Source organism: Schistocerca nitens, chromosome 3, assembly GCF_023898315.1.
Source record: "Schistocerca nitens isolate TAMUIC-IGC-003100 chromosome 3, iqSchNite1.1, whole genome shotgun sequence".
Lineage (NCBI taxonomy): Eukaryota > Metazoa > Arthropoda > Insecta > Orthoptera > Acrididae > Schistocerca > Schistocerca nitens.
In genome coordinates this window covers 463236278-463256327 of record NC_064616.1, presented here as the reverse complement: position 1 = coordinate 463256327, position 20050 = coordinate 463236278, and the positions used below count along the sequence as shown (strand labels likewise).

At 36.7% G+C, this 20050-nt stretch overlaps 1 protein-coding gene across 1 annotated transcript in view; it reads right to left on the bottom strand.

Moving 5' to 3' along the window:
• LOC126248390 (calcium-dependent secretion activator-like) overlaps positions 1 to 20050 on the bottom strand; it is a 1500396-nt gene that overhangs the window by 489842 nt on the left and 990504 nt on the right. Inside the window, exon 18 of the mRNA XM_049949341.1 lies at positions 11274 to 11461. Within this exon, the coding sequence (XP_049805298.1) occupies positions 11274 to 11461 (188 nt within the window). The remainder of the gene's footprint in view (positions 1 to 11273; positions 11462 to 20050) is intronic.

Below are 20050 nucleotides of genomic sequence, written 5' to 3'. Positions count from 1 at the left end.
CCACTTACAGGCTCTGTGACAGTAATGCCACCTCAAAAGCACAGTATAGCCTCGGTCTTCTAATCAGATCCCTTGGCCCACACTGAACCTCATCCATGAATCAACTACACTCTGCAAATCAACCACTCGTTACACACCCATCGTCAATACGCTTCCCGACATCCATCAATCTAATCATCTAGATGCGCCATTGTATAAGGGGCACTCAAATGAAAACAACACCAGCCATAATACACAGTCCACACAACAGGTGACCCCACTGTTGCTACATTTTGATAGTGTTACCACTGTAGGATGGGAATGGCGTAGTGCCACATCAAACGTGAAGGTGAGAACAGGATGTACGTCATTGTATAGTTTTCTCTGGTTACTGAGGAGGCAATCTGTGTCCACAATAACAGGTTAATATAGAAATTCCTTCATTATAACACATATTTTATCATTTGAGATTCTTTTGTATGAAATATGTGCTTACAGTGTGAGTACTAGTTTTCAATTCATGTTCTGATAGGGAACTTCTTAAATTTTCTGATTTCTATACAGCATTCTTCTGTTTATTAGCATCAGACTTTTACTGTTCTTTAGATACTTGATACAGCATGAAATTTTGATGACATAAATTTCCCTTTACTTTCCCTATCAGTGAAATAGCATATTTTGTTTGTGGTAATTTCATATAAGCCACTGTAAAAATCTCAGCACTATAGTACACTAGAACGAGACTGCGCTCAGCTCCTATGGTACATTAAATACACATTGCTTCAGTGATTCATGAACTGTCAAATCACATCAGAAATCAAGATGTAAAATTGTCCATTGTACTAATTTTTCATTTGCAGAGGAGTTAATGGGAAATAGAAGACAACTTTTTCCAGTAGAATTAATGGGGAACACAAGATAAGTGTTATTGGAATATGTATTATCTGTAAAGAAGAATGAATGTGTTTTATATTTCATAGTAATATCTCATTTTAGGAACCTCAGAAAATAACACAAATGCCAAGGTAGTTCTAAATGTACAAGTCTAAAGATTTTTAAGAACAATTTGTCAGGACACCTGGAATGTTATCTGCTATTGATACCTTTTGAGCAATGTAATCGTACGCATTTTGATAAACACTTGAAAATCAAAAAGGACCTGAAGTCACTCTTCCAGTTGCTATTTTGCTTAATCTCTGAATGGGAACTGCAAAGGCATGTCTTAAGCATGTCATTTATACTCTGATATTAACCAGCCAATCACAATATTTGGTGCAGAGAATAGGTTACCAAGGTCTGCGTAGCTCGTGGACAAAGGGATAAAGGGACCTGTCTTCTGATAGTTGCCATGAACATGCTCTGCTTTCCTGCTTGCTACCTCATGGACATGACAAACAGTTTAGCATAGAAGCTTTGTTTTGTGATATTGCAGGGGTGGCTTGTGAGCATATATTCTGGGTGTTCACAAATTTTTAGACTGAGATAAATATGAGAGTTTCAAATTAATAACATCTCCTGTATAACAGTTACGCCTATCATCATAATTACACAACTACAGCCACTGCCAATAATAATAATAATAACAATATGCATCAAGTGCCTGAAAAAAGAAAGATTTGTTTTTGGCTAATTTTGTTGTTTTGTACATAATTGCGTATATCAAAGGACAAGACGAAAATACCGTGTAAGCTTTTGTTACTCTCCATTTTGCATTTTTGTGTAAGTGGGAGTTTTAGTGCTTGTTAATTTTTTTGAGACAAATGTACAAGATCAGTAACACATGTTTTAGTTAAAAAATTAACTTTGGGGCTGAAAAACAGACTATTTATGTGGCATCCACACAACAGCTTACATTTATTATACACTTCTTTGTTCACTTGTAGTCACACTTATTTAATTTTGTCACTTTCTCAGTCAATGGATCTTGTCTGGGAGGCCCAAATTCCTTTGTGACTAACTTTTTCTGGTTATTTACTTTTCCATTAGCACTTAAACAGATTCAACAGAGTTCATGTTGATGCTATACACAAAATCAGATTCCAGCAAAGTAAACAACCAACGCCAAACACAAACTGCCATTTGCAGAAATGATTAAATTCATTTATTACTGTCTACCAACATGATCACTTGACTAGAATTAAAATGAGGCACTGAGAACCATAAAGGCCAAAAAGCACACCATTGTCCATCCCACATTTAACTGAATATTAAAGAAACCAGTGAGACAGATTTTCATGAATGTTCAGCATAAGATCAACAGATGTCAGAAGCATGAATAAATGCTACAGTCTCATAATTGACTATGACGTACATTATGGTTTTTAGTGGCTCAAATGGATTACTGTACAATAAAATCCAAATCTTAATATATTATATCTCATTCATAATCCCACAAAATAGATATTTCTGTCTGTATAACTATAACATGTATTGATATCCAGTCTATATAGTGAGTGAATTGGCATATCAGAAGTATGTGAAGTGAAAGGGGATAAAAGTCTGCTGCAGTGTGCTACCATCTGGTGGCAATGACATAAATTTGTAGTTGAGAGGTAGGGGCTAGCAGCACGCACTGTGAACTATGCACTTTGTTTAGCAAATCCATTCATATTTGGCCCATACAGCAGTTATGTCACATCAGTCGCACATGTGCAAAAGCTCCTTAAAGTGTGCTCGTTGCTCTGATGCAAGTTTCATGGAGTCTAGAGAAGTAACAAAGAAGTACAGACCTTTAGATTTAGCACCATATATTTCAGATTACCACATCTACATTATGTTTAACAGACTTCAAAGAAAAATAATCAATTACTCCAAAAGGTGTTAAAAGATAAGTTGTTCAAGTGCTCTTGTTTTCTTACACACAAGGAAGCAACTTAGACCAGCATTGTGAGGTGGTTGCTGGCCTGCATTGCCTTTGTGTAATTTTATGTCACACAGTATTTATGCAAGATATTTGCAATTGTATTTCATGTAGCTGTTTGAGTGGTTTGTTGGAAAACCAGGGACTCAATATACATTTTCTATTCACTCATTCAGGTCTGAAAGTTACTTATCTCATCATTTTTCTTGCCGTTAAATAATTTTATGAGCATTAATATGAATAAAGGATTATTTTTCTGCCTTTTGTAAAGTCGTGGTCCATTTGAAGGGCAGTTGTATGTAAAACATAAGACTTTGCTTCCTTTTTCTGCTCAATATATAACAGATGTGACAGTAGAAGGATGATTTTGAGAGTTCTATCCATATTACAAATTTATACAGAGTGTTATTGAAGAAATACAACATCAATTTTCAATGCAATATAATAAGCCAATCACTTGAAACGACATCAAGTACATGGCCACCATTTTCCTTCGCACACATGTCAAGTCTTTTATGGAAGTTAGGCATCACATCCTCCTCGACTGGCATTGGAATTTGATTAAATTTTTCCTGAATTTGATCCTTCAGTTCTTGTATAACTTGTGGTGAGTCACACCAGAAGACCTGTGATTTCAAATTACACCAAAGGAAGAAATCACATGGTGATAGGTCAGGGGATCTTAGAGGCTAGGAAATGTCCCCATTCTTGGAGATGAGATGACCAGGAGGAACATCCTGCAGTACATTTATGGGATGCTGTGAGGTATAGTATGTGGCCCATTTTGTAGGAAGATCCTGTTTGCAGTTCCAGGAAGACCAGCTACCTGCCACACTAGGGAATGGTCCAACATGTAACTACAAGATTTTATTTTTACAGTAGCAGCATTTCCATAACTCTCTTACAAAAAGAACAAAGGAAAAAGGACCCTTTGATTCCCTAACTGGATATGCTATGCCCCACTACCACAGACTTTTCATGTAATGAGTATCTAAAGTCTTGTACGTTAACGAAGCCTAACACACAAAAATTGGCTTCATAACTCATGATCAGATTTTTGCACAGGCCTGGATTGTTGACCATGAGTAACAACAAATCCCAGCAAAGAGTAGTCTCTCTGGGAGGTGATCTGCATTCAATTTTTACACTATCTGAATTTTGTGTAGGTGGTATTGCAGTTCCTTGTGCAATCCGATATATCAAGTTACATTCATGATCTCCTACACATACTTGCATGCAGAAGCCCAGGACTTCAGGTGGAAGTTTGTGTTACACTTGTAACATTTTCTTCACACGTGTTTTGCAATTCCACCTCTGATTTGCACCATATACCCAATTTCCTCAAAGTTCTGTACCCATACTTTAATAGCATGTGTCAGCAGGACTCAGGTATGACAAGTAAAATTGTAGTGAGCACAAAATATGCACTGCATGGCTATGCAGCTGTCTTTGTTTTTGTAATACTCCTTCCTGGAAACATTGCGCTGTTCACCAGTCCACCACCCCATCTCTACTGAACTTTGCTATCAGGTTCAACAGCAAAGGTCTGTTGTCCGGCTGACACCATTCCCATTTTCTGATTCCTAACATAATGTGCTATTTCCAGGGTTGCCATATCACCTGTTTCTCTACTGGACCTGTTATGTGCCTACTCAATATTCATACAAGTTGTGTCACTTACAACATTATTTTTCACAACTCAGGCATTTATTCAAATTCGCACATGTACTCACTTAAGGACTTCATTTGTGAGAGAATTATGTTCAGTTTCATTACATTTCAAGATGAAAGAGAGTAAATTGCATTCACCAGAGGTGATACTTTTTTTAAATGAAATCTGCAGCTAAAACATTAAGTGTGTGTTGCAGTTAAGCTTCACAGAACATGTTTGCAGTGAATAAGATATTGATGTGTAGCTACAACACAAACTCATTTCAGTTTATTAGGTGTCTTAGGTACAGAGTGCAAATCCATTTGCACTGAATTAATCACAACTATAAGAAGTGATTCAATTAACACAGATAGGGAGTAGCTACAGCTGATATATATACAAAAAATTATGTTGTCAATGCATCTTGTGTTATGTTAAATCCCCCATTCAATATTCCATTGCACTATAAGAAGTGTATAAAGTTAGTCAGATCACATTTTGTTCAATTGTGGGCAATATTTCACACAAAAAGGAAGGTTTTCAGTGCATTGAAACTAGAGTCATTGTACAGGGTGTATCAAAAAGAATCATCCAATTTGGAACAACTATATATGTGAAACTAATAAACATATACAATGAATTTTGTTTTTGATGAACAGGAAACTCAAGAAGTTTTTTCATACCTTTTCATACGTGTTCAATATGCCCCCCTTGAGATGCATGGCATATATCAATGTGGTACTGAAATGTTCCCACATTGCAGTGAGCATGTCTTGAGTTACAGCTTCCACAGTTGCTGTTGTATGATATCTCAGTTGATTCATTGTTGTTAGTAATGGTTGCACATAAACAGAATGTTTTATAAACCCCCACAAGAAATAATCCCATACAGTCAAGTCCAGTGACCTTGGAGGCCAGTAATGTAAGGCTGAATCATTTTATCCAGTATGACCAATCCATTGTTCAGTAATCCTCTGATTTAAAAATGTCTACACTTCCAGATGCCAGTGTGGTGGTGCCCCATCCTGCTGCTAAATGAAGTCATTTGAATCAGCCTCCAACTGTGGGAAAAAAAGTTCTCAAGTATACTGAGACCATACACCTTTTTTCATGAAACTGCACAAAACACATTAAATTTTGGAGAGCCCCTCTCATGTTATACAACTTTATGTAGTTGTTTTGTATCCCATACTTCCACATTATGACAGTTCACCTTTCCATTTAAATGGAATGTTGCCTTGACACTAAACACAAAGCGTGGAAAAAAACTGTCATCCTCCACCTCCAATACAAGATGGCGCCGATAGAAGAGTGTTGTGACACATCTCAGCCCTCAAAAAAGGTTAAATTAAATAGTTCATCGTGTAGGGAATGTTCGAAACGCGTCATGAAAGGCATCTTTTGTGTGAAGTGTAACTACTGGTTTCATGAAAAATGTGCGAAAGTGAATTTAAAACTCATAAAAGACGAGTTTCCATGGTCGTGCCCACACTGTTTGCGTAGTGAGACGGCCGAACTCGTAAGTACCGTGAATTCAAAAGAAGAAATTATTAAATTGCTTCAAAGTGACATTGAAGCGCTGAAGGCGGAAATTTTAGCATTGAAACAAGAAAATTCTGAACTGGTTATTGAAAGAAAATCCTGCGTGTGTAGAAATCAACCCATTACTGAACAAAGTGGCAAACATCCGCATTTGTGTAATACGGTTAATAATACCACAGAGAACTCTGTCAGTGAAACAAGTGATAAGTATAAATGGAAAACAGTTTCCTATAATAAGAAGGACAAACGTAAAAGTGCAACGAACAAAGAAGATGACAAAAACGATTTTCTGTTAATAGGTGATTCTATATTAAAAAATGTTATTGTGCCGGACTGCAAGGTCGATGTTCGACCTGGAATCCGATCGCATCAACTCAACAAACATTTTAAGAATGTATTGTCCACGAAAAGAAACACGGACGAAACTGGTAACAAAACTGTAAGTACCGACGATTACAGAGGTGTCTTAATCCACGTGGGCACAAACTCCATCCGCAGTAACAGTGAGGAAGAAATCGTGAATGAAACGCGGAATCTGATTAGATCGGCGAAAACTGTATACCCAACATCCAGGCTGGTAATTAGTGGAATCATTCATCGAAGATCGGTAAGTGATACTTACATCAACAGGATAAATACCGGCATTAGGGAACAGTGCAACATACTCGGTGCAGTATTCATTGACCCAAACAAATTCTTAAACTGCAAGTGTCTGGGAAAAGACGGCCTGCACTTGAATAGATTAGGCTCTGTGAACCTTAGTAAAATGTTCATAGACGTGTGTAAAGTCCTAAGAAGCAAGGGAAACTAATTCATTGTGATAGGGGTGACAAAGAAACAATTCAAACTGAAAATAAAAAGTTTAGGTACCAAACAAAGGATGCACGTGAAATAACTAAAAGCAAAAACGATCTATTGATGCACTTGAATATAAATGGCTTAGGGGCAGAACTACCAAATCGTAAATTCTCAAAAATCGACGAACTAAAAATTCTGCTCTCAGAATCCGTAAATATTAAAATAATCTGCCTAAATGAACACTGGTTAACAGAAGATAGTATAAAAGTACTAAATAGTATTAATAATTTTAAGGTAGCTGCTAGCTTTTGTAGAATAAGCAAATCTCGTGGAGGCTCCTGCATTCTTGTCAATTCTTCCATAAGTTATACAGTAAGAGATAGTTTTAATTATTTAAATGAAGAGAGCGTGTTTGAAAGTTGCTCTGTAGAGCTGAGTGATCTGAATACATTGGTTATAGCAATCTACAGGATTCCTGGATGTGCGGTAACAAAAGTGTTTTTAACCAAATTTGAATGCCTCCTGGAAAAACTCCAGAAAGAAAGTAAGAAAAAAGTTGTTATAGCAGCAGACTTCAACTTAAATGTCTTAGTTGAAAGCAATGATTCCACAAAATTTCGTGACTTAATTCAGAAATCTGGTTTCAAGCTAAATTTTTCTGAAAGCACTAGGGAAAACAGCAGATCAGTGACCTGCATTGATAATATTATTACTAACTACATATTTGACAGTGGAAATAAGCACAAATACTGCTTAGACTTGGGTATTTCAGATCACTCAGCTCTGTTTATTGAGCTCCCAAAAGCAAATAACCTAAAGCCTCCAGAAGTGTGTATAAAAAGGGATCTCAGTAAAAGTAAAATGGATTTATTCCGCAGTAAATTAAGTATAATAAGCTGGCCTGTAGACTACAATAGTTCAAGCTCGATAAACTATGACAAATTCTTAAATTGTTTCTTAGAGGTATTTAATGAATCATTTCCTCGTAGATATAAGCAAAAGAAGGTTAATGGTAAACTCAAATGGATTACAACAGGAATAAAGATCTCTAGTGCCAGAAAGAGAGAGCTCCACAATGAGTTAAAATCAAACAGAAATCCAGATTTTGTTATTTATGTCAAACAGTATAAAGCTGTATTTAGGAAAGTTGTAGCGGCAGCTAAAAAAATGGCAAATAATAAATTCATACGAGAACACAGAAATAAGACAAAAGCAGTGTGGTCAGTTGTTCAGTCTGAACTAGGAGCCAAAGTAAAAATTCATGAGATTTTGAAAATTAGACATGAAAATGAAATTATAGTAAACCCTGTTAAGATGTCAAGTTGTTTCAATGAATTCTTCCTAAATGTAGTAAGATCGGATGTGGATATGACATTCTATCAGGGCATCACAAATTTGGAAAACAGCCAGAACACATCTTTTAAACAATTTGAAAAAATAACCCAAAGGGATGTGGAAAAGGAAATATTGTCTCTAAAAAACAAAACATCACATGGGTGGGATGAAATAACAACATCTGTAATCAAGTATGTGTACGATATTATTTCCCAACCACTGTCAACTATTATAAATCAATCTTATGAACAGGGATGCTTTCCAGAGGTATTGAAATATGGTGAGATCAAACCTCTATTCAAGAAAGGATCGACAGAAGATATGGGGAATTACCGCCCTATCTCTCTCTTGCCGGTCTTCTCTAAAGTGTTTGAAAAGATTGCAGCAAAACAAATTAATAACTTTCTTACTGTAAATGATATAATTTTTAAAAACCAGTTCGGATTCCAACAGGGTAAAAGCACTGCGAATGCTATAAATGAGTTTATCCAAAAAATATGCTCCACGTTAGATAAAGGTAGAAAGGTCACAGGTATATTCTGTGATCTGACTAAAGCTTTTGATTCAGTGAACCATGCATTACTCCTCCACAAATTACAGATGTATGGAATCAGAGACACTGCTTTAAAATGGTTTAGCTCGTACCTGTCAGGTAGGAAACAAAGAGTAATTTTAACTTCAAATGGAACCAATTATTCATCAGACTGGAAAACAGTTCCCCAAGGAGTCCCACAAGGTTCGATATTGGGTCCCTATCTGTTTCTTTTTTATGTAAATGACCTACCACTTGCTATTGATGTTCATCCAGTCTTATTTGCTGATGATACATCAGTTCTAATTGAAAATGAGGTATCTGAAAATATTCCAGAAAAAGCCAAAAATACTTTAGAAAAACTTGAATCTTGGTTCTATCAAAATGGACTAAAACTAAATGTAACTAAAACCAAAATGATGCAATTTGAAGCTAAATCAGTAGAAAGGAGTGAAATAAAGATAACTTGCAATGATCAGGATATCACAGAAGCAAACCACGTGAAGTTCTTAGGCCTAAATCTTGACAAAAATTTAAATTGGAAGGTACACATAGATTACTTATCAAATAAACTGAACAACTTAGCATTTGCAATGTGTATTTTGTCAGGTGCCACAAACATGGATACCAGAAAGATAGTTTATCACTGCTACTTTGAGTCAGTTATTCGTTATGGGATAATCTTCTGGGGAAATTCAGCAAATGTCACTAGGCTCCTAGTATTACAAAAGAAAGTAATTAGAAACATGTGTGTTGCAAAAAAACGGGAATCCTGTCGACCAATGTTAAAAAATTTAAAAATACTATCTATCCCCTCACTTTACATATATGAGATGGTGGTGTTCCTATATAGAAATCAACATACACTAGACAATTTCCGTTTTGACCACAACTACAGCACTCGCCACAGAGGTAACTTCAAACTTCCAACACATCGTTTAAAACTTTATGCCCAAACGCCAGAGTATATGGGGTTAAAAATTTTCAATAAAATAAAAGGCAGTAATATATTTAAAATGGAGATTGGTTCACTGAAAAGATTGCTCTTTACTCTCCTGGTGGAAAAGTGTTATTATTCTGTCGATGAATTCATTGAGGACAGCTTCACAATCTGAACACAGGGATTGTAATACATTTATTATATTATGTACATATGTAGCTGTAACTTAGAAATGTAAAATATAATGTAAACTTTTGTATTTCTCTTAAAAAAAGTGAAAAAAGTTTCTTTTGTAAACCTTGACATGTCTCCTGTACATCAAATCAAATGATTTGAAAATTGTATGTAATGAGATAAATAAACCACATAACATAACACATAACCTTGCCAAGAACAAAATTACAGAGCTCCACCAGTTGTTGCTTGCCACCTTCACGAAGAGCTTGCAGTAGCTGAATTTTGTATGGTTTCACGCGTAAACGTCAATGCAACGCGCAGTAGACAGACATCGGGGACATGTTGAGCCGTCGACCTGCATGGCAAATGGATTTCTATGGATTCCTTGTGAAACTATGGTGGAAGCATTTGACATCTATATCAGACACTTGGGGATGGCCCGGCAATTTGCCTTTACACAAACAACCTGTTTCTCAGAATTTTTCATGCCATCATCTAAAGCTCTGTGCTGTAGGATGATCCATGCCATATGTAGTATGAAAGTCATGCTGAATAGTTATTACTGACCAGTACTGCACAAAATGTAGAACACAAAATGCTTTCTGTTGTCCAGACACCATTTTTACTAGAACTGAAGTGGGCACATACTGCTGCTACCTAGTGGGAACCATGTAGAACTTGAGAGTTTGCTCTTTCCAATAGTATGTTGTTCACACACTGGTCTCAGATAACATGACAGTCAGCATTTTTTAAAAATCAGGTGATTCTTTCTGGTACACCATGTATAGTATGAAATCACAGATTAAAATTGAATTTAGTGACAGGTTTTCAAGTTTATAGCATACAACTAATGTTTGTGTACTGGATGCCTGCTCATATTGCTTTGAATGTTTTGAAATTTTGTGTAGCAGTGTATTCTGAAATAAAAACAGCTCCATGGTCAACTACTAAACATGGAGAAACCAACTAATAATTAAATGATATTATAGTCGAGCCTACAATATTATTGAAACCTCTGCTTATGTGTGCTACAGAAAAACAGTATAGTAATGAAAGAAGATTGTAAGACAACAACAAAAAGCAACTGTATGACATAGTGAAAAATACTTAATATGAAACACAGCATATATGGGTATAACAGTGAATCTGCATAGGTAATCAAGAAACAGTGGTAGGGGATTTACGTTTACATTGTATGAGCATGAGGCCTGGTGTATATGAATGCACTATTTGATAACATTAGGAATTAATTTACACTCATACACAACTGTTTCAGAGCTGCATTAAAATATGTGAATCAAGATGAAATAAAATATGTCAAATTATTTTATAAAATACAACTTCACACCATGTCACACCAATTTCAAATTACAGTTACTACAGTCACTGAAAACTACATTATACTTGAAAATTTAAAAAGAAATATTAGCACTTTATAAACTGCATATATAATACATACCTGTTCCCATGGACATGACTTGCACAAAATGCAAAGCTGTAATGTATAAGTGTTGGATCTATCATTACATTTTTTTCCGCACGATCAAGAAGATCACCTAAGTAGCACAAGTGACGATAGCAGCCACGAACCCCATATCTTGCACAGTATTCATCCAATACAAACACCTGACCAGGACTGAACCATCCCTGAAAGAAAACAAACTTTAAGTTTTTGCACAAATGTAGTCTTAACTGTTAACACTGAACCTAATTATGCCAGGCATATTTTGCCTAATTTGTATCTAGAACCCATTTTGGCTCTAAATACTTCAAATATTAAATATTTTAGTTCATTCATTACATACAAGGAGAAAGATATCAGCACAATTTCTTCATATTAGTGAAGAAGTTTCAGTTGAAAGTAGAACATTAAAAATGAGAGCAGATAGAATAGGAAAACTAGAACAGTGCTGAAAAGCCTACAACTTTAAAAATACAACTGACTACCAAACATTAAGAATTTTACAAAATTTCTTCAACACAATGAAGAGAAAGAGAGAGAGAGATCTACTTGAAACAAATCTGCTTCCCTCCTAGTAGAATAATCAGCAAATATTTTTATCAACGATGTCAAACAAAGCACTTAGGCCAATGTAAGTATGAAAGAACACTACCAGCTACCTAAATGCTGGCAAAGTTTAGAATGTTAAGAGACATTTAATACAAATATTAGAGTTAACCCAATATTTTGCAAAATTGTAGAAGGAGCATTTAATAAAGCATTCCCTTACTTTGTTTTTGTATATTCTGGAATTTTCATTTTCCCATCTGATGCCTTCTGGTAACATGTTCAATTAATTTGTCTTTTTGCTGTTGCCTCATAAACAAGATTTTTGTTACTTTCTATGGCTGTAGTTTTGTTTTCATGACCTTTTTTTGCATGTACTTCAACATTGGCAGTGAGCTGAATCACTGAGAACCTAATGATGTGCAACATATTTGCCCAGAATCATACACAGTTAATTGCAAATAATGAATAAATCACCTTAATCAAACTCTCCTGTAAAAACTCAGTATGAGGAAATACTGATTGAGTCATTCATCTCAAACCAGAGCTTGATTTATCACTTCAAACAAAGTATTTATTTAACTTTACACTTTTACCATAATTATCACTGTGGCTAGATTAACAGTCATCATAATATGTTATACAGAAACAGTCTACTTTGATTGCTTCTTTCTGCTAGGACACCACCTAAAAAGAAGGGGAAAGCATTCAACCGAGAAGGAAGAAACAAAACAGGACATCATGGGTTGAGAGTGTAGGTGACATTATTTCAGTGATAACAAAACTGTAGCAATTTTACAAAGAACTTGGCCATTGAGTCTTCTTATGAGTGTGACACTGTACCCCCTTTGGCATGGATGCATGCATTGATTTGGTTGGAATGGGTGTCATTAAGTCATTGTATCCTCTCTTGACACAAGCTGGCCTGCAATTGTTGTACCTGGGCCTTGATGTCCTGGGTAGTGGCATTAGGACTGAGTTGGTGTTTGTGCTGGTCCCACATGTGTTCTACATCCTCTCTCTAGGCAAGTTGGCCTGAAATGGGATGGAGTTGATTTTTATGCAAGTCCTGCACATGTTCTATTAGTAACAGATCTGGGGATTTTAATGGCCAGGGAAGTATCTGAACATCACACAGACAGTTTGTAGATACGTGTCATTTGCAGAAAAGCATTGTACTGTTGGAAATGACACTATACAACCACATGAGATGTAATACATGAGGATAGAGGCTGTCTGTGATGTACTGTTGTGTCCTCAGATTCCCCTTAATCACTACCGGCCATGATCGGGATTCATACTTGATGTCCCCCCACACCATGATGTCAAGAGACTATTGTGTCCCTCCAAAACACTGGAATACTGTGACATCTCACCAGTCATAATTGCCAGTCATGCTCATCCAGGGTAGTGCAGAACTGTGATTCATTTTTTAACACAATGTGCTACCATTATCAGCAGTCCATGCCTCCAGGCCACAGCACCACTCCAGATGTGGCATTTTATATTTTGGAGTTAATAGCAGCCTACACATGGTATGCTTATTCCCTAATCAGCTGCTATGCAGGGATCTCATTACTTATTCTTGGATGGCAGGTGCTGATGTGAAGGGGTTAAAATGTGTTTGGAGCACAATAGGACAATTGTCACTTGTGATGGTCAGACATGGTTAACCAGAAACTTAAAGACACCTATGCCTGCCCTCACATTCCCATACAGCCCAACTTCAGGCCACTGTCTCTTTCAAATCATGCAAAAATCATGAGGCTGCATTATTTGATCACCCAGCCAAACTGATCCCCATCATAAGGCCCTTCTCAAACTCTGACAGTACTGATAACAGTGTCTCCCATAAGTAAGTGGCATCTCCATGGCACTGGCAGTGATAACTCAATGTTTGATGCAGTTCGTGTCCCTTAGGTACACTACCATGCCTTATAATAAAGCTAAACCATAAACAACACTAACGAATTCTGGTGGTCATTTTATCTGTCACAAAGATTGCTAATGATTTACATACGTGCCACTGGTATATATGTGTTGAAGATACATTGACATCCAAGAGTGGTTTCTGTTCTACATTTGTTGCTAGGCTGTGTATACAGGGTGAAGCAAAAATGCCACCCTTGGATGTCAAAGTGTGATTTCTCATTTAGATTCAAGACAAAAGTTTATGCAGCGAAGTCAGATTAGGTGCATTTTGAAAACACATCTATGAAAATGAGGGGCTGTTAACACTGTGACATTGTGCAGCACACTGGAATGTACAGAGGAATTGTGGAACCCCACACTACTATACTAGCCATTGTAGCTCACTGAACAGACTGCTGGGACATCAATCCCACATACACCATGGAGTTATGGTTTGAAATCTCATCAGGTTTTTAGATGTCTGTTCCCTAGTTCTTGTCATTTGTGAGCAGGACATCATTTTGCCACATCACAACAGCCTATCACATGACAGCACCACCCATTAAACAGCATTCACATGTCTGCTAACTACACAGTACCAACTGGTGCCGTCAAGTTCATGTAGGGTGGCTTCCCAATGGAGTAAACAAACAATGAATATGTCAATATGCTTTTGGTGCTGGGTGCATCCAGTAACTAGATTTCTGCTGATACTCATGTGTATGCTGCACAGTACCATCAAAGATGCCATCCTGATAAGAAAGTTTTTTACCACCTGGATCAATACCTTTGCGCACACGTAATCTTCATCCACAAGTAATGGACAGACATCAAACAAGGACTAGATGTACTCCACAAAATGAGGATCTGATTCTTGAAACTGTTCACCCATGACCTCAGTAAAGTACCTGTAATATAGCAAGGCAGTTCTAGATACCTCAAATACTGGTTGCTGAAGTGATGCAGAATGAAGAACTCCATCCATAACATTACATGTTAACTCAGCCCCAGCAGCCACAAGACCACATTCAACAAATACAGTTTTGTGAATGGCTTCTGCATAAAGTGGAAGATAGTAAACGTTTTATAGACAAAGTGATATTGACAAATTTAGCTTCACTTCTGAAGGTATTTTCAACTTCAACAACAGCCATTACTGGCTGGAACACAACCCAAATGTACCACAGGGATGTGGCTTTCAAGCACACTTTGGCTTAATCCCGCAGGCTAGAATCATGGGAGGAGTGCAACTGCTAGACAAGTTGACTGTGCCTCTATATCATACATTTCTATGCAATACTACATTAAAAACGTTCCACTTGGTGTCTGATGAGAGCTATGGATTCAGCATGATGGTGAACCATCACACTTTAGAATTAATGTGCATAACCATTTGAAATAAGAATTTCTAGGGAAACTGTTTGGTTGTTGATGTCCAATGTTCTGGTCTCCACATTCCCCAGACATTAATCCACCAGATTTTTCTTTGTTGGAACACTTAAAGGAAGACATAGTAGACTGCATGCATGTCACTTTGGCAATGGTGGGGCAGGTATACTGCATTGGGTCCAGTAAAGTATGATCCTGCAAGTGGCGAAGTGTTTGCAAATGCCAGTTGGTCACTTTGAATATCTTCTCTAATGTGACTGTTTATTGTACATGTACATACCAGCACTGTGAAGGTAAAGCTTTATATTACATGTACAGAATGGAAGTATTTGTAGTATAATGTGCAATCTAGTAGTGTGGCCTACCTACTGTATTTTTTTGAACCACATTGCACACAGACAACGTTAATGTATCTACTATTCTTTTATACTGGCTTTATTTGTGTCTTGGACAAACCAGAATGTTTGTTTGTGTTTAACAAGAAGCTCACATTATGTCTTTATGTTTAAGGAAAGGTAATAGTAACAGAAAGAAATATGCAAGATACTGTATTTTGGAGTGTAAATTGGATACAATTTGATGCTTTGACTGAAAAAACAAAAAGCAAAAACAAGCTTGGTGCGAATGTGTCTCAAAACACCTACAAGACATCATATCCATTCCCCACATCATTACATTGTCTTACTGGGCTAATGGGACAGCTCTGACATAGTGCAGAGTTCATGCTACCTGTTCTTGGCCAGGCTACAGTTACAGTGTTGCCAGGGCCTCAGTTTTTAAATCACATTTCTGTTAAACCTGTTGGTGGGGATATGTTTTTCCACTTACAGTTTTGTCTTGAATTGTGATGAGGAATCACATGCTCGCCACAGAGTGTTTCATTGCCTCTTCACCCTGTACAGCATGACTGCTTTCAAACATGCAAAGTATTCAGGGCACAGAACTTGATGTATGGTTAACTGGAAACTAATGCAACAAATAAGGTGAAACATTTGAACCACCAAAACTAACAGAGTAAGACGTTATGCATAATCCTGGTGAAAGGATAACACCAAATAATAATAGACTATTGACATACTCAACAATGGACAGTAAACTGATAACTCCAATGAAGCAGATATAACAGTCAGAAGGTGAGACATATACCAAGAGTAGACATGAACAACAATTTTAAATGAGACAAAGACAAACATTAATCCAGTATAAGGAAACCAGAATAAATATTAACAAATGAAACAAAGTGAAAGCAGGACAACAAAGTAGCCTCAAAATATGAAAGAGACTAACTGGAAAAATAAGGATAGAAAATAAAAAAAAGTATTTAATATCCTGTTGACACTGAGTTTATTACAGATGGAGGACAATACTGATTTGTGCACTGTCAGAGAAATAAATTGACCAAGGCCTACATTAACACTTAAGCGGTCACACGGGGTGTTCAGAACACCCCAGTCATCCTTATCGATGGATTATTACATAATAGATAGGAGTATAATGTTATGTTCTTTGGTACCTTTCTATGACATAATATGAAAGCTTTGAGTAACAATAGAATCTAAAATGGAAGCTCAAGTTCCAAGAAAACAAGCAAAAATGTGTCTTGGGGTGTTGTCGTCCTTTTTACGTTGCAATGCTGGGAGAAAGCGTACAGTTGTGTTCCGTAGCAGCTGCTTGTATTTTGTCGCTCTGTGTGGTTAAAACAGCTATGGATCATTATGAAATAGAACAAGAAAGAGAGCAGAAGCTTCTGGAAGAGGTCTTAGATGAAACTTTTGAAGGAGGAGAAGAGGAAGAGGAGGAAACAGACAGTTGTGAAGTTCTCTCTCATCACAGTGGCATGTAAACGGAGAATGGGGACAACCTGGAACTGGAACTGAAAGTAAATGCAGTGGATAATGAAAGCAAGCATTCTTTTTTTATTGGAAAGGATAACGTTACAAAATGGATGAAAATTTGTCCTAGTTGTAACGTAAGAACTAGAAGTGTAGACCTCATTATTCATCTCCCTGGTGTGAAAGCTATCGCAAAATCTGCAAAAACTGCTGTGGACTGTTTTTTGATGGTTATAAATGACATAATAATTAGAATGATTACATCATGCACAAATATTTACATACAACACATTGCATCAAATTTCACAAGACACTGTGATGCCAAGCCAACAAATGAGGAAGAAATCAACTCTCTTCTGGGTCTGTTGATATTGGCTGGGCATTATAGGGCAGAACACCAAAACCTGGAAGACTTATGGGACACATATGGTTTTGGAATTGCAATATTTCATGCAACAATGTGTTTATGGCACTTGCATTTCTTATTGTATTGTTTGAGATTCGATGATATTCGAGACAGACCACAGCATAGAGAACTTATCACTTAGCTGCATTCAGAGAAGTATTTGAATTATTCATGTCAAACTGTCTCAGTAATTATACTGTGTCTGAATATACAACAGTGGATCAACAAGCAAGCCTATGAAATATGGTTTGAAAATTTTTACCTTATGTGATGCAAGAACATGGTATACTTTGGGGATGGAAATCTATTTTGGGAAACAGCCAGAGTGTCCCTTTGCACTGTCAAATTCGCCTAAAGAGATAGTAAATAGACTTGTATGGCCTATTGAAGGCACAGGATGCAATGTCACACTAGACAACTGATTTTGTTCCATATCACCAGCTGAAGAGCTCCTAAAAAAGAAACTTACAGTAGTAGAAACTCTTAGAAAGAATAAGAGGGAGCTCCCACCAGACTTTCTTTGCATGAGAGGTAGTGAACTTATAAGCAGCCTTTTTGGATTCATGAAGGATATCACCATAGTTTCAAATGTGCCAAAGAAGGGCAAAAACATTATTCTACTTTCATCTTTGCATCATGACAGGGCCATTGACACTAATACTGCAGAGGAAAGAAACCGGAAATTATAAGAATGTACAATAAGACCAAAACAGGTGTGGACACAATAGATGAAATGTGTGACACTTATTCAACCTCAGGAAACACTAGACGCTGGCCACTTGCCCTATTTATGTGAATAATTGACATTGCTTGCATTAACACTTTCATCATACATGCATATAATATCAATGAGAGGATTTCCTGAAGAATGTTTTTACGTGATGCTGGAAGGTCATTAGTAAATCCCATAGTGTGCAAGAGAGCAGCCACTGACTCCCTACCTAAACAAGTTAGACAGAGAGCCACAAAAATGGCAGGAGTTGAAGACATCAACAATGCACCACCGTCTGAACAAAGAATACTTAAGCCCAGGTGCTGCACAGTTTGTCCTCATAGTAAAGATATAAAAGTTAAATCGCACTGTGCTTGATGTTTGAAAGTTATGTTTGTAGAGCACATGAGAAATATGTGTGAAAAGTGTTACGATAATGCACCCCTTGCAGCCAGTGGTAGTGACTGATTTCATAAAATGTTTGTATGAGTTGACTGAACAAATGTTTAGTTATATGTATAATGTCTTGTACCTGTAATACAGTATGAAGAATAACAGAAATAAATAATTAAACAAAATATCACAAGAAAATGGGAATTATTGGATATGTTTCAAATAACACAAATTAATACTAGAGTAATATTAAATAAAACAACAATGTACCAGGAGATAACAGTCTTAACAGCCATTTGTGAAGTAAAAATATTCATATCAGTGATATCAGTGATATCAGTGATATCAGTGATATACTGCACAACAATGTCATTATAGCCACTTTTATTTGGTGTGTTAGCAACACCCTGCGTGAATATTAACGTTACAAAAAGTTGTGTGACCACATAAGGGTTAAGGAACAAGTTAATAATCAGGGCAAAATGATTTAGAGACATGATGGAAAACATAAATATGTATGACATCAAGTAGACTTGAGCTCATTATGTCATACATAACATTATACTGTCTCAACATTTTCACCATTTTCTCATTTGGAGATCCACTGGATTATTTAGATAAGTCACAGATCCTGTGATATGATGTGTTGTGATGTGTGGCCACCGTCATAGCAGATAATGGAATGTACTTCAAACATTTGTTGTATGAGGGAGTGTCAGCAATTTTCTATACTTTCTCCATAATACAATTCCATTATTCTCACACTGTCTTCTGTGCATTCATGCATATGGTTGGTACCATTGAGTTGCATTCTGATAGTGATACCATAAACATGTTCACTTTGCTAGTAGTTTCCAACACAGGAGAACAATGATAAGTGATTAACTTTTTTTAATCAGATGGGGTTAAAAGGTCTGAAATTAATTTTAAACTTTCAGAAATATGGGAATAGAGCTGTGTCACATAAAAGTGTTTGTTTATGGATCAAGATGGTTAGAAGTGGCCACATGCGTGGGGCCCATGAGAGGCTCAAGCAAGCTCTGCAGATGTTTCTGCAGATAGGCCATTACCATCAATATTGCAGCATCGTGATTGGACACCAGTCATGTTTCCACCTATCAGGTCACCTAGAATAAACTCAGCTTCAATAAAGTTTCCGTATGGTGGGTACCAAGATACCTTACTTATGAACTCAAGGTCAAACATGTGGATGTCTGTCAACACTGACTTGATCACTTCAATAGGGAAATATATAGCATGGAAAAAACAAAAAAAAAATCAAAGAATCTGTCAATGGCATGAAAATTTATGATAACCATTTCTGGGATGCAAATGGGCCTGTATGGGAGAGTACATGACAAAGGGAACAATTGTCAATGAATAGTGTTACAGTGAATTCTTGGAGAATATGCTAAAGCCAATAACTGATGGCAAACAGTAAGGGTTGTTGTCAAAGAAAGGTTTGCTGCCACATGGCAACATCCACCTGCACCTGGCTCACCACAGTGTTGTAATCATCAAGAAATTGGGGTTTGAGCTGATGGAATACCCTCCCTCTTGCTTCATCTGATTTTTATTTGTTTGG